The 15,917-nt window shown below is 35.1% G+C and overlaps 1 protein-coding gene and 1 pseudogene across 4 annotated transcripts; both read right to left on the bottom strand.

The window, feature by feature from the left end:
• Positions 1-130: 130 nt before the first annotated feature.
• LOC117134342 lies at positions 131-2,961 on the bottom strand (annotated as a pseudogene).
• A 3,302-nt stretch (positions 2,962-6,263) lies between these two features.
• LOC117134181 (serine/threonine-protein kinase TOR-like) lies at positions 6,264-14,381 on the bottom strand. Of its 4 annotated transcripts, XM_033292103.1 has the most exons (10): positions 13,422-14,381; positions 11,814-13,332; positions 11,391-11,471; positions 11,248-11,277; positions 11,103-11,169; positions 10,850-11,010; positions 10,602-10,765; positions 10,395-10,523; positions 10,219-10,302; positions 10,055-10,116 (listed from the first exon to the last, which is right to left on the bottom strand). In XM_033292103.1, exons 2-8 carry the CDS (start codon positions 11,901-11,903, stop codon positions 10,490-10,492), a joined length of 627 nt encoding a protein of 208 aa, XP_033147994.1. In that variant the 5' UTR covers positions 11,904-13,332; positions 13,422-14,381; the 3' UTR covers positions 10,055-10,116; positions 10,219-10,302; positions 10,395-10,489. The 4 variants fall into 4 exon arrangements, with proteins under 4 accessions (XP_033147998.1, XP_033147996.1, XP_033147995.1 ...); XM_033292107.1 differs by lacking the exons at positions 10,602-10,765; positions 10,850-11,010; positions 11,103-11,169; ... (2 more) ...; positions 11,814-13,332; positions 13,422-14,381 and adding exons at positions 6,264-8,916; positions 9,039-9,053; positions 9,183-9,811; positions 9,896-9,968; XM_033292105.1 differs by lacking the exons at positions 10,602-10,765; positions 10,850-11,010; positions 11,103-11,169; ... (2 more) ...; positions 11,814-13,332; positions 13,422-14,381 and adding exons at positions 8,815-9,053; positions 9,183-9,436; positions 9,488-9,811; positions 9,896-9,968.
• Positions 14,382-15,917: the final 1,536 nt, after the last annotated feature.

Here is a 15,917-nt window from a genome sequence, read left to right as displayed (position 1 = left end):
CAAATATTATAGATAAAAGTTTTATATATCACTAGTGTCCTTTGCAATACAACAAAAATACCATGATACTAAAATGCAATAATTTTATTGAACAGAACAGCAATGAGAATGGGTGAAGCTAACGAGTGCTTCAGTGCCTTCTTCTGGCAAGATTCCTCAGGATGTATCCGATGGTTACTCCAAATTATATTCCAGGTGCAAAGCCGAACCCTGCTGCTACCCAACTCAACCTTTCCACTTCTTCGTCTTCGTCTTCTTCTTCGGGCACTGGTGGTTCAGTTTCTGGCGATGTTGGATCTCCACAAACAGGCTTAAGGGAGGACCATAAATCCAGGGTTTCCCTCATAGGAAGAGCAGTTTTGTCGCTGGAACTGTGTACCTTGTGGTATTGAACCTACGAGCTGGTTATGTGAAACGTTGATCCACTCAAGAGACGAGAGGTCCCCTAGCTGTGGAGGGATCTCACCAGAAAGCTTGTTTTGGGATAGGTCCAGTGATTCCAGTGCAGTAAGGTTTGCCAAAGAAGATGGGATGTGTCCTGTGAAAGCATTTCTTGACAGATTGAGAACATAGAGTCCCTGCAAGAGTCCAATGGATTCAGGAACTTGTCCATGGATTCTGTTTCCAGAAAAATCAATGATTGTGTAGATTGTGAGGACACGTTCCATTGCCATTGATACTCCTTTACTCATCAACATAACAGAAACGTAGTTGAAGAGAACCTCGATGTATTCCGGTTGCGTAGAATTATCTTCATTCGTGGATATTGCAGTCCAGTTGAGGAAGTAATCAGATGGTAAGGTACCGTGGAAATCGTTATGTGATACATCAATGATTTTCAAGGCAGGAAACCCGAACCAAGCCCCCCCATTGGAGTGATGCAACATGCCATGAAACTTGTTGGATCGGAGGACAAGAACTTCTAGGCTCTGCAAGGAATTCAAGTGGAACGGGAATGTGTCGTTGATAGCATTACTCTCCAAGTTAAGAACTTCCAGACGAGAACAACTGGTTAGAGATGGAAGAAGCTTTCCCTCCAATAGGTTGTGGCTGACGTCAATGACCCTTAAATGCTTGGCATGCATGCACATGTGAGGAAGACTTCCGATGAGACCATTGTTATGAAGATCCAGATATCGCAGCTCTTGTAATCTCCATAACCAGTCTGGTACTTGACCTTTGATGTTGTTGTTGGAAAGGTATATAGACATTAGATTTCTCTGGTCTCTTATGAAATCAGGAAACTCAGTGATGTTGCAGCTTGACAAGAACAAAAACTCGAAATTTGATGAAAAATCAGAATCTGAAGTGATGTTTGATGTTGAAAGAGGGATGCCCGAAAGATCTAGCCGTACTAGCTTCTTGAGAGAAGAGAAGACATTTAAGTCAACTGGACTATTGTCTCTGAAATTGTTAGACCCAAGGTAGAGATATTCTAAATTGGATAACAGAGAAAAATTCTCGAATCCAACCAGATCACTGAGTTGGTTATTCTCCAAATCAATTTCTTCCAATGAAGAGATTTGGAACAAGGATGAAGGAACTGCTCCAGTAAAAAGATTATCATGGGCAACAACGGCTACCAGTTCGGAGAGTTGCCCAATGTTAGGTGAGAGGGAACCTATGAAGTGGTTTGAATCGAGAGAGAGCCTGAGTAGTTTGGTTAAGTTGAAGATTGCAGATGGAATGTTTCCGGTGAGGTGATTATTGGCAACCTCAAACGTGATCAACTGTTTTAGATTGCCAATGGAAGATGGGATTTCACCAGTTAAAGAGAGAGCCTGAGTAGTTTGGACGAATCAAGTGTCAAAGAAACTAAATGTTTAAGGTTGCCGATGGAATCAGGTATGACACTTGAGAAAGATGTCATAAAAAACTCCATGACTTTCATAGAGTTGTTTCTACGAAAAACAGGAAGTTTGCCTCTCAGATTTGGGTTGTGACTCAGGATAATGGACTGTAAGTTTGGTATCAGAAAAATACTGCTTGGAAATTCTCCATCCAGGTAGCAGTTCTGAAGATGTAGCCATCTCAGAGATTGCATCTTTGAAAACTCGTGGGGGATTTTTGAAGATATGTTTACAAAGCTCATATCCAAGGCTCTAAGGTTCTTAAGGTTACTAGCAAGTAGATGGAGAAAATATGGTGGGTTTTCAATGAACAGCCAACTTGGAGGAGGTAAAAGATAAGAAATATAGGAAAAAGAAGAAAGATCGAGAGACACCAAATTGGTGAGTTGGAGAATTTCTGTTGGTATTGGACCTTTCAATGAAGATCCAGAGAGATTTAGTGTTTCTAGCAACATGAGATTGTTGAACTTATGAGGGATTGGAGAAAAAGTGAAATTATTGCAAGCAAGGTTCAAAGTTTTGAGATGTATCAGTCTAAACAAACTGGAATTCGGTTCGAGACGGCCATAAAGATAGCTGCAACTTAGATCGAGACCAATTACCTTTCCTGACTTTGTATGGCATGTGACACCTTTCCAACTACAACACTCCGTGCTATTCCCCCATGATTTGGTCTTTGGGTAAGACTTAACGTTCACCACCGTGTCATCATAAATTGTCACAGAGTCACCAAAGTAGTCGTTAAACTCACCAGACTTCCAAATTTTGAACTCAGCCTTCAGCTTGAGAAGCAAAACTCTTTCATCTGGATCGCACAGGTCCGGTGTTAGAGATGCAGAAGTGCTTAATAACTTTGCATAGGAGAAGAGAAGAAGAGCGATAGGAAGATAGAAACTGAAATTATAGTATGAGCCTATCATTTTTTTTGTACCAATAGCTTAATGGATGTATAATGTACTTATAGGGAACATTTAGTGTGGTTGGTTTACGAGTGTTCGTTCATTAATAATCGACTAGGTAATAATCTACGGATTGCGCGAGATGTGATTATTAGTTTTGTTATTTTTAATAAAAATACATTAAATCTGTTTAATTTGGATATCGGTTCGGTTTTAAATTTCTTTTGGTTTTTAATCTCTTAAAATATAACTATTATTTTAAATTAATATTTATTTTTGTTTATTCGATTAGAATGTTTGATTTTTTAGTTTTTTTTGGTAAAACTAAAAAATTACTATTATTTGTTTATTTTCATGTTATGAATTTTAGATAATCGTCATGTCGAACCAATGGTTTCATATCATAGTTTCTAAACGGATAATAGTTCAAGAAAAAGAAAAGAAAATTATTAAGACAAATCATTCACTACAATTTGGTCGGTAGTGAAAGAACCATTAAGAAAAAAATATTTTAACTTCCAAAAAAATAGATACTTCAGTTGTGGTAAATACTTAGTTACAAGGTGCTCACATCAAGGTGCGCATGTATGTGTATGTAAAAGTATATAAAAATTGTTGACAAATATATAAGATATTGTTAATTAATATTAAATGACTTTTTTATTCAAAATAATACATGAAAGATAAAATTAAAATTAATTAAAAATTAAAAAGGCCTTGACATTAGTGAATTTTTTTCATATACAGAAAAATAAATTGTATCCGTAAATAGAGGTGGACACATATCGAATATCCGGTTATTTGGAGGCATTCATGTCGATTCAATCCTTAGCCACCTGGATAGTCGGTGACTCTGATATCCGAAATGATTTAGAATTTTAAAGAATATCCGATTTGATCCGTAGATAAAATAAAAATTTAAACATAATTGAAAATTTTAATAATAACATTTTATTACAAAAATAAAATATTATTTAACTTTAAAATTTTAATACCTAATATAATAAATTTAATTCATAAAAATATTGTAAAACTTATATAAACTATAATATATATATATATGTGTGTTATATATATATATACAATGCTGTACATATATGTATATATATGCATATAACAGATTGAATTAGATATTCGTTCCTAAAAATATTGGTATTTGTGATCTGTTTTTTTTTTGTATTGTATTTTAGTATTTGATTTGCTTTGTAGAGTTACGGATATCCATATTTTTTGATTCAAATCAAAACGGATAACGAATCAAATCAAAATTTATAAATATTTTTCCCAACTTTATCCGAAAACAATAAAAATAATATATATGTATATATATATATAGTTAGCTTTTGATTCGTTATTTATTTTGATTCGAACAGAAAAATCCAAAGTTTTATTGAAACCATGCATGTGAGTTTTATATTTAAAAAATACAAAATATATAGTGTGAACATATTTATGAATCCCCTAGACTATATATGCGAAGTGATTTATACACATGTCGTGACTACAATAATTTTCGCTGAAAAATGATGACATGACACTTAAAATAGATGACATGGTTTTAGAAAATAGTGACATGGCATCATATTAATTGTGAGATGTAAAATCTTTTAATAAAAATTTAAAAAAATTTGCATTGATTTTAAATATGGTAATAAAAATAACTCATATATCATCATTAATGTCAATTTTCCATATAAATATTTATTTATGGTAAACTATTAAATATATTAATAATTCATATATAACAATTAAAATAATAATATATATATGTATATATATATCTCACATTAATAAAAATAAATTAAATAAAGTAACATTAAAATAAAAAAAATTTGATAGTTAAATATTTAAACATTATTTAAATTTATCTGTTCAAAAATATTTTTCAGTTTAACTAAAACAAGAAAGTCTCAAATTTATTAGAATATATATTTATATGTAAATAAATATATATCTATATATGTATATATTTAAAATTAGATGGAAATATATATATATATATATATATATATATATATATACAATAAATAATATAAAACACAATAATATAATTAAAATAATTTTTATAAAATCTAATTTTGTTTTTATAAAAATTTAAATAAAATCAAATTTAAATAGTTATACCAAATCAAAAGAAATAAGATTGCAAAAGTACGTTTATGATTTTTTATAACTATTGAAGTTAAAATATAAATTAATAATGTTGAAATATAAATCAAAGTTTTCTTTTGAAATAAAAAATGTTATGTTAAAAATTACTATTTCTGCGCATGGCGCATGAAAACTCCTAGTATAATATGAACGTGTTAGCATACTTATTATCAAATTATTGTGAGGCTCTCATGGGTCTATTATAGGGTAAATGTATTTATTACAATGATTCTCATTTAATATAAAGGGATTGTCAAAATTAATAATAGTATTGAAGTCTATTATTTAAGGGGAATTGCAACGCATATACATAAGGAAAATAAAAATAAAGTTTATATCCATAACATTACCTTGGCTACGATATTTTGTGTATATTATATATTAATTACATTTTTACCCTTGATAACACACGCGCGCACCACATATTTTCTTCTTCACCACCATCACCTTTTCCACCATGGTTGCCACCATCTCTATTGTTTTCTTTCCTACCACCGCCGCCGCTACTTGTGATCTCTTTACCTTTTCCCACAGTGTCTTTTGAATTAATATTTATCGTGGACATATCATCAGTGTCTAAGCAATTCGATCTTTTGTGTGTTATCTGAAATCAAAATCACCATTTAGATTTTAGATCTGGTTAGAATGAGTTAACAGCAAAACGACAAAAAACGTACTTTCTGAAAAAAGTTAAAGAGTAAAAGTTTGATCTCATATACTATATGAAAGTACTAAACAGTATAGTCACACGGAAGACACACTTACAGTTAGGACGTACGCAGTTGAAGACTCCACATTTAACCCAAACTAATGCCCTTAGTAACCTAGTTGCTGATTTCCCCTCTGTTTAATTTTGTTCGGCTTGTTTGGATAAAAACGCAAATCTGATATTACATACTATATTGAATATAGTATAGTCGTATGCCAGCCTTTTCCCATACATGGACATGTGTGCATATATGTTCTCTTCTTTGGTGAACGTGCCATCAAAATAGTATAGTTTCCTCTTATGTCGCTTTCACTCTTACACTCCCTCCTACTCTTTCTCTCCTCTCCTCCCTTCCCCGGTCTCTCTCTGTCTCTCTCTCCATTCCTACTTCCTTTCCTCCATACTTCTATCTTTCCTCCTTCCTCCTCCTCCCCTCCATTCCTACTTCCGTTCCTCCTTTTCCCATTCCTCCTTTTCCCATTCCTCCTTTTCCCATTCATCAATATAGTAACTATCATCAATTGCCATACTATTCTAAATGAAATATAGTATATTTTAGACCTTCAAGGTTAGGGTTTATGTAGCTCCGTTATGGACGATGGTTTGGTTTTACAATTTGAGTTTAGGGTTTTGGTTAAGGGTTTAAGGTTTGGGTTTAGGGTTTAGAGTTTGGGTTTAGGGAGGTTTTTGTTTAGGGTTTGGGTTTAGGGTCTACAGTTTGGGTTTAGGGTTTAGACCTTCAAGGTTAGGGTTTAGGTAGCTTTGTTATGGGCGATGGTTTGGTTTTACAATTTGGGTTTAGGGTTTGGGTTAAAGGTTTACGGTTTGGGTTTAGAGGTGTTTAGGGTTTAGGTAGCTCCGTTTGGGTCTATGGTTTGGGTTAAGAATTTGTGTTTAGGGTTTGGGTTTATGGTTTATGGTTTATGGTTTAGGTAGATCCGGTATGGTTTACGGTTGGGTTAAGAATTTGGGTTAGGGTTTGGGTTTAGGGTATACGGTTTGGGTTTAGGGTTTAAGGGTCTATCGTTTGGGTTTAGAGTTTAGTGTTTAGAGTTTGGGTTTAGGTAGCGGGTTTAAGGTTTATTTGGTTGTATTTTATTATGTTGGTAACCAACATCAATTGCCATACTATTCTAAATCAAATATAGTATAATTAGAGTGAAATGATTCGTGTGCCTATACTAAATAGTGTGTAGTATACTATGATAATTTTATCTTATGCATTTCAACATCAAGCGCACGCGCCTTAAAGAAGATTTTGGTCATGTTTTGTACAAATTGTCCCATCCATCTTGAATTATTGTATAATGGCTATATTTTTCATTTTTTTTTTTGCCTCTTATAAATATTCAGCAAATTCACCCATTATTAACCTTTTGTTCATTTAAGGAATGTTTTGTAACTCACTCTCAACGAATAGTCAGATATTTGGTGCAAATAATTATAAAGTTCCATTGATACATTTAATACCATTGTTTCAATGATAATCTTTGACGAGAGTTGCAGATTTGACGAGAATTATATTTGCACAAAAATCACAAACTCAGAAAATTTAATGTTTTTCACTTATATAAATTTAATACGGTATACACGAAAACTCTCTTAATCATTTACTCCTAGGCAGTTTCCCAACCATTTGGGTTTTCTTTTCTTGGGATTTCGTTTTCAAAATTTCTCTCTTTTTGACACTCTCAACCACCTGATTTTATCATAAAGTAGTAGCCAATGTTTTTAAACCCGATCCGAACACTGAACCGGATGATTTATGGAGTTAGTGGATCAATCGCAGATGAACCGTGAGTTAATAAATAAATTAATTCTATTATATATAATCAGTGTTTTGAAACCCGATCCGGATCTGCTGTTGAACCGGTAAACCGGTGTCCCAAAAAAATCAGGTTTTTTTTAAAAAAAACCCAATATTTAAAAACCCAAAAACCTGTGAAGACCTACTAAAACCAGAAATCCGATACCGGTTGAACCACCAGTTGAACTAATGGATATTTTTTACCTTTTTAAGTTTTTAATTATGTTTTTAGATTGTTTTTTATATTCTAAATTTCCAATTAAGAAGTTAGATTTTCATTTTTCAGTTGTATATTTGTGATTCATAGGTTTTGATGAAGATTTCAGTATGCCACCTAAAGAAAATAAGGTGAATGATGGTAGAGAAAACCAAAATTAATTGATATGATTTGGTGTTAATTTATTTTTGATATCGATAATTTAGTATAATATATGTTTTGCTCTTGTTTTATTTTAGATATGAAGTTTAATTTATTATTCACATTAGATATTTAAATATTTATAAATTTTATGTCTTGAATTATTTTAGATGTCATAACTCTTAACTTGTTACAAAAATTATAAATATTCTAAATTATTTTTTGATATTTTTATGTCAAATAAAAATAAAAACTAAAGTGAAATGTTTTCTATATTATATTAAACATAAAAATATACATATCTAAACTATTATTTTATGTTTTATAAATTTAAGTATTTTCTATATTTCTTCAGATTCGTGCCTCCGGGTAAAAGCTATAGCCACGGAAATAACATGGGAAAGTCGTGGTTAGATTAATATCCACTGTTATTTCGTGATTAAACTGTGCGTAATGTACCCATGTGTTATTTTCTAACTAGATCGTGTCTATTTTAAATCGTGATTTTAACTTAGTTAAATCGTGCATTTTTTGTTTAGCCGTGAGTTTTCTGAGGTAACTAGCCCTGCGACTTTGCCCCGAACCGAACCAACCGAACCGAACCGAACCGAACCGACATTTTTGGTTTTTGGTTCGGTTAAAAAAGATTGATTGTTTGTAAAAAAAGATTTTAATAGTGGTTGATTGTTTGTAAAAAAGATTTTCCATTATGCACAGCAATTAACATTGCAGGACCTATGCGCTTCCATAGGACAGAAAGAGAAACATCAATCTACACAAAGAGAAACTGTTTACATATATAAGGAAACTGCTTACTTTTACGTCCTTTAGATCAATGAGAGCTTTGAAATAATTTAACTTACTTTTATGCTTGATTCTGTTCACACCAAAATTTTGAAAAATATATGGCGTGTTGATTGTTGTCGAAACAACTTTTCCACTTTGACTGAACATATGTACATATGACTAGGAATTCTAACACACTATTATTATTTTTATTTTTTTCATTTCAGAATATTTTGACTGAAACACATGACAAAGATACAAAAGCCGACGGTACTATAGGATATCACCGGGAACTAAGCCGGCAGCAACAAGTTTCCAAAGCCCTATTATAAACGATAACGAAACTCCAAATCGACCTAACACATTATTTACATAAAAAAAGACCATAGTTTATCATCGAATTAAATCCAAAAAATGCAACTTAGTCGAAATTTTACAAAGCCTATTTACAATAAACAGAACAGATGATCCTTCTCACCAGAAAGGGCACCACCTGCAAACAAAAACAAGAAAATTTGTTCACATTTTTGCATCGAACCATTGGAAATGACTTAAAACATATCTCACGAACCAAACTTGTGCAAATGAAAACAGATAAGCACAAGAGTGGAGAAGAACATACCCGACATAATTTTGACAGATATTTTCATGGGAAGTAGCTTGATCGATTAGCTTTTGAACCTGAACTTTCACAGACAAACCATGTTCGACTTCATGAGAATCTCCTCCGAGCAAGTTATTGTGATCAGCAGTGGGATTGCTTGGAACCGCAGACGTAGAGAAATCACGGCCCGTAAGCTTATGACTCATACGAGCCATTACAACTACTGCACGTTCGTTCAATACCTCGTTTGCATCTCCAAGCATATTCACAGCCTGAAATACAATCCAAGAATCAAATCATCAACAAAAGAATTAAAAAGAAACCTGAAGAATTTCCTTCTCTCGAGTACTCCTTTAAGGCTGAGGAAGGTCTACATCAGCGGGATCTTCATCTACTTCCTCAGGTTCAACATTAGCAGAACCATTGGGATTGTTGTTACCGAGTAGGGCTAGTTGAGGGACTTCATTGAAATTAAAAAGACGCCAATTGATTAAAGGATCATGCACAAACGCCTCCATCATCGCCATTACACTGTCTTTGTTGGTTCTGAGAACTTGTATAACATTTTGGCATGTCGACCGGAAATTTCCTTTGATGCCACTTACTTCCATTGCTTTGACAAGCATTCTTGTCAGACGGAATGGAACCTAACATAGTGTTGTTTAAGACAATAAAGCTCTCTCCTCATATCGTCAAACAAGTCTTATGAGGAAAACATTATAAGATAGTACCTTTTCAGGAAACTTCTCTCTATTCATAGACGCCTCAAAACAATCTCCGAAATCAATATGCAAGATTTTCCCACTGCAAAATTGAAACCATTGATAAAGAAACAGAAGTATAGTTGGATGTTTTAAGCAATATAAACCCTTTTCTTTATTTTTATGTACCTGTATCTATCTAGCATAAGGTTACTTGGTTGTCGATCACCTAACCCAAAAATATAACCAACCTGATACGAGAGAAGTTCATTTAAAGTGCAAGTCAAACATGAGTAAAAAATCTACATTGACGCTACACAAGTGGTGAACAAATGATGAAAGCAACCACATACCATACTCATAACGGCTAAACTTCTAGTATCGTTGGTTCTTCTCTCCAGCCATACCTCTGACGAGCGACTTTTTAACCACATAACCTACCAAGAAGGAGAAACAAAGCAATTTCGTATTCCAGATTAGTTACTTTAGCCAAGAGAACACTACTAGAAGTTAAAGCTAGATTAAGTACCCTGGACAGATCATTTCCCTCTGTGTTTTCTAGAGCGTACTCAAATACTTCAATCTTTGCTATGAGCGGTAGATTGCCGTAGTTTGGAGCAAAACTCAACATATGTTTGTGTTCTTGATTAAGGATGATCTGGAAATAAGAAAAGGCATGTGTAAGAATCAACAGAAACTTTCAAGAGTGAAAACCTTCATGAATAAAAAGACAAACCTTTCGTGCATCTCTGTATTCTCGAATAAGATGGTGAAGGGTATCGCAGTTGGGAACCCATCCAATGAGTCCACTAATGGTATTACAGAATACCGTTGGATGGACAAATCTTTTTCTGCTGTTTTTCTGGAATTCTCGAGCAAAGTGTTCACCAAACCAAAAAGCTGAAACACAATAGAGCAAAGTGTTATCTTGTAGTTAACACAATAACTGAACAACTTTTTTTTTTTTTTTTTTTTGAAAATCACCTGCATAACACGCTCATCTTGCCTTAGATCTTCATGTCCCTTTAATAAAAAGGCATAGTCCTCACCGTCATTTCCGTGAATAGTCAATTTCCGTGGTCGTTGTTTAGATGTTATGACAAGAAGTTGACGAGGAAACGATGCTATCGTCACAACGGGGGCATCTATTTAAATAAAACCAAAGCAGTGATCTAAGCACCGAATCCTAGGTTAAAACCGTAAATCAGCTCAGACAAACTGTAGTTCAAAATGTTACCCGCACGGTATGTTCCAGGAACAGCTAGCTCCAAGTCACGACACAGCAGCAATTCAGGAGACACAAACTATCCACCATGTAATGTGACAGTTTGATTATAAAGTAAAAAAGAGACGAGAGAACCAAAGAAATAGAGAATCTTTACCTCCAAATCCAATGTCGTGAGGCTGGCAAGCTGTTTGTCAATCCGTTTGAAAACAATTGAAAATGACAAACATGTCGTTATGCCCCTTTCCTGAGATAAAGGCCAAGAACACATCTGAAATTTTGTTTCAAATTTTTCGTCACCTGTGTAAGTTCAGCATCTTTTCCAGTTCTCTTGTAATTGATACAACATTCATATGCCTCTAGTAGTTCGTGACGGTATGCCTGCATCAACAACACACCAACTTCAGTTGCTGATACGAACAAACACCATCCAGTTTCGCATATAGCCTTTACAAAAATATATGAAAACAAATACTCCACACCCTAAACCTCAAATTTTATCATGGTCACCTGGTTGACTTAAATTCTTAAAACCCCAGAAAAAATGACCACGGGTTACATGGAAAAAACAAAACTAGATGCTGGAGTGCTGTACAGTTCTGTGCTAGAGAAAGAAAGATTAAATCACGGATACCGTGGCGACACAGCTAATGGCATGTAACCTGTAAGAAAAACACTATGTTATACCCAAGGTTGGAAAACCAGGACTGAAAATGGCACTACCTCTATAAATGCTCTCTCTTGTATGGTCACGTTGTCCTTTCTTGCACCTTCTTCAAGCATCTCATGTAATGGCTCAAGTACTTTCAGCATTCCTTCAATGTTATGTTCTCCAAAATACAAGCGACTAGCTTCTTCTAGTGCTTCATGCCAAAGTATAGCAACCCTGATAAGTTCATGTGATACAAGTTGTGCCTGTTTTTTTTTGGTTGTTGTAGGGGTAAAGGAAAGGGGTCACCAATTAGCTCAGTTAAAAGAAACACTTTCATATATAGAGACAAAGATAAGCACAAGAAGCCGACTACTAGCCTGATCCACAAGGGCGCCACTGTGCTGGCGAAATTGATCAACCACCTCTTGAGCTGCAGCTCTACGCAGATTGCTTATTGATTTACATGCAACGAGAAGGGGATACATAAGAGCCTGAAAACATTAGAAAAGTAGTCGACAGAAATTATGAACTCTGAGTTGGCATGACATTTAATTAATTTTCAGATCAGAACTTATTAATAGTCATCATAAATTCGTAATACAGATGAAGATTTAAAAGTTTAGATTAATGGAAAACTACAAACCTGCGGGTGGTTTTCTCCTATGCGGATGAGAAGAGACTGTATCAGTTCCCTGACAGCACGATTATTTGAATGTATCCTAGCAATTATTGGAGGCAACACAACAAGCCATGTGTCAATGCTGACATGACTGAATCCTCTTCAATGCTGTTTGGACATCAGCCGTAGCTCCATGGTTGAAACATAACGTGAGAAGACGCAGTATATCCTAAGAAAATGAGACAGAAGGGAAAACAAATATTTCAACAAAAGCAACTTAGATCTTAAGGCAAACAAATGAAATAAATAAAAATGTCTCCTGATGCAGACATTTTTTAAGATATAAGCCAACAGTATATCCCGACTTTACATTCTTAAAAGAGACCATATACTCTAGTCAATAATTCACTGTTGGCTAACAACGTTTACCCTTAAAATGTTTGTTTAAGTAGATTCAACACCAGAGTAAACGTCAATCTAAGCAAACAAAGCTTCGATCAAACTCCCAAAGAGCATATTAGAGATCTCAAAGGTTAGGCTCATACATAAACCATTAATGTTTTATCAGAAAAAAAGACATTTTGTTTTTATATGCAAACGAAAAACAGAAAATAAGGAAAGACTAGTGTTGCAAAAAAACTCCTACTTCAACAAATATCAGAGATGAAACTTAATCTATGTGGCATAACAAGGCGAAGAAAAGAAAGACACGGGTTTGGTATGTGAAACATGGAATCCATGAAAGTATGCACACTTAACCTGTAAACTATCATCAACTCCTTTGGCATTCGCTGCACATGCTATAGAATGGAAGTATCATCCAGTGACTGCAGCAGCAACAAACTGAGAAGCAATTTGACCTTTTGATATGTAATGAGACATCACTGCCGTATTGAATAACCCCCATGTGTGCCATGCCTTAGCCCATTTAGGAGCATAGATGGTAGATTTGCTAAAGGCATCAAGAATTTCTGAAAAAAGAGTATTAGATTGTCACCAGAATGTTATGGTCAGAACTAGTTTGACTACACTTACACAGTTAAAAGTAACTAATATTCACCTTGAATAGACCCATCATTCAATCCGGGAGAAAGTGCCCACTGCCATGTTCCCAATTTGAGATTTACACGTGCAAGAAGTGGAACATTTGCTCCCTTGCTAGATACCATACTAGCCATCATGTCAGACTGAGAATGTGGCACACTTGAGAGTTCCCTCGTCAGAATCTAAAAACATTCAATTCACATTGAGAAGAAACATGGCCATTTAAATAAGAAAATGGGAAAATGTGAGAAAGAGAATCAATCCAGACAATGCAAGTAGCTAATGTAGAAGCCGGTAAACCGGACTGATGTAAACGATATAATAAAAGCGAAGTTAAGGAATAGACGAATATAGAAAACTAATACGAGAACAATAAGAAATCGTATTCACAACGAGACATGGAGGCGAGATATGATCTCTTTCCTTAACTCAAAATATTTGCTCCGTTAGTGAGACGGGACTGTACGAATATAGAATCCCAGGATACAACCATGGCAGACGAATCACGCCTCACTCGTGATCGCCCTATCGAACTATAAACTCTACGAAACACTCTCGTTTTTATGACTTACGCTAAGGGAATTTTGATGCTGGTTTCGATGTGAAAAAGTTGAATAAAATGAGAAGAGGAGAGTCCGTATTTAAAGAGAAGACTAGGAGCGGTTTTTCGAAACTGTTGTGAACGTTTTTTCCGAAAATCTCGCAAAGATCTCGGAGTGGAACGTTGAGCAGCTTTCTCCGCAAGTTTCTCTCTTGTTGACTCGTTCTGATCCATTTCGAACAGATAAACTTCGTGTTATTTTTAAACGAACTACATGTCGTTTATACACAAATGTCATGCTGTTTTTTAGAAATAAAATGGCAAAGCGTTGAGCTTAACTTGGTCCAAAAAGAATAATTCTTATCGGGCCAAAGGCCCTCCACCCAAGCCCAAGCCCAAGCCCACGCCGAGCCGAGCCGAGCCGAGCCGAGCCGAGCCGAGCCGAGCCGGCCGGATGGCGACGGCGGCGCGCGCGTGGAGAGCTCTCTCTTCCTCTGAGCCGTTTAATCCAAGGAGAGTGTGATACCATATATATACATCACAACTTCTCAAGTTTTAATCGATATGGGACTCTCTTATTTCCTTTCATTAATGCCAACATGGCTTTTTACAAAGAGCTCGTAAGCCCATTTCCTTTTCACATTTGCCTTTCATTATTTGAGCTAATAAGCTTAATAATTAGGCCCAACAATCCCCCACATGAATAGAAATGACTCTAAACATATGCAGACTAGATGCAGACTCGATAGACTCTAAAAAACTATACTTATTCTAATCCTGACTAGACTAGACAGATTTATCGAGAGTGTTTGCAAAAAATTCACTGTGTTTGAGTTGATGGCATTTTTAAGCTTTGAACCACTCATAGTTAATATCTGTTGGGTTTACTTTACCAGAAGGTGAACATGATGTCTAGAACCAACCGGTGTTTTATGTAAATCGAGACAACATGCATAACGCAGCTTCATTTTCTCGTAGAACTTAGTTCTCTATTGTGTTCATTGTGGCCCTGAACTATTCCTGGTTTTCATGAGTGAACTTAGAGAATATAGCCTTGCATTCATTCTCCTAGAAACGGCCTCATTTCACACTCATTAGGTGATTGACCATGAAAAGTATTGAGTAATACTCCGCTTAAGAAGCTATGGAATCATTAAAAGCTTATGCTTATCCTTCTCACATTTGTTAGCACTTTTATCATCTTAGGAGCTGGGAAGAAACTACTTGTCTCAAGTGCTTTGGTTAGATTCTGTTTGATTTTGTTTTCCCTTTGAACCTACGTCTTGGGATCTCCAGTCATGATAGGTAGGGTTGCAATCAAGCATCCTCATTCGTTATAAGCTTTATACCCATTCCTTTTGATGATTTAGCAACAACATCTCGTGACAAACCTTTGGTAAATGGATCCGCTAGGTTGTCAGCCGATTTGATGTAGTCTATTGTAATTACACCAGTTGAGATAAGTTGTCTAATGGTTTTATGTCGTCTTCTGATGTGACGAGATTTACCATTGTAGAGATTATTCTGAGCCCGAGCTATTGCTGATTGACTATCACAATGTATACGTATAGCTGGCACAGGTTTCTCCCACATAGGAATATCTTCCAAAAAATTTCTAAGTCATTCAGCTTCTTCTGCTGCTTTGTCTAAAGCTATGAACTCAGATTCCATGGTAGATCTGGCTAACACTGTTTGTTTGGTAGATTTCCATGATATTGCTGCTCCTCCTAGTGTAAAGACATATCCACTCGTGGATTTTGAGTTTTTAGAATCTGATATCCAGTTAGCATCACTGTATCCTTCCAAAACTGTTTGTTCTTTACCATAGTGAAGCCCAAAATCTTTGGTGTAGCGCAAGTAATTGAGTACCCTCGTTATAGCTTTCCAGTGTGTATGACCTGGATTACTGGTATATCGACTAAGTACGTTTACTGCATGCGCCATATCCGGTCTAGTACAATTTGTCAAGTA

This window comes from Brassica rapa, chromosome A05 (assembly GCF_000309985.2).
Source record: "Brassica rapa cultivar Chiifu-401-42 chromosome A05, CAAS_Brap_v3.01, whole genome shotgun sequence".
Classification (NCBI taxonomy): domain Eukaryota; kingdom Viridiplantae; phylum Streptophyta; class Magnoliopsida; order Brassicales; family Brassicaceae; genus Brassica; species Brassica rapa.
The sequence above is the reverse complement of the archived record's forward strand: the minus strand, read 5'-3'. Positions and strand labels throughout refer to the sequence as shown.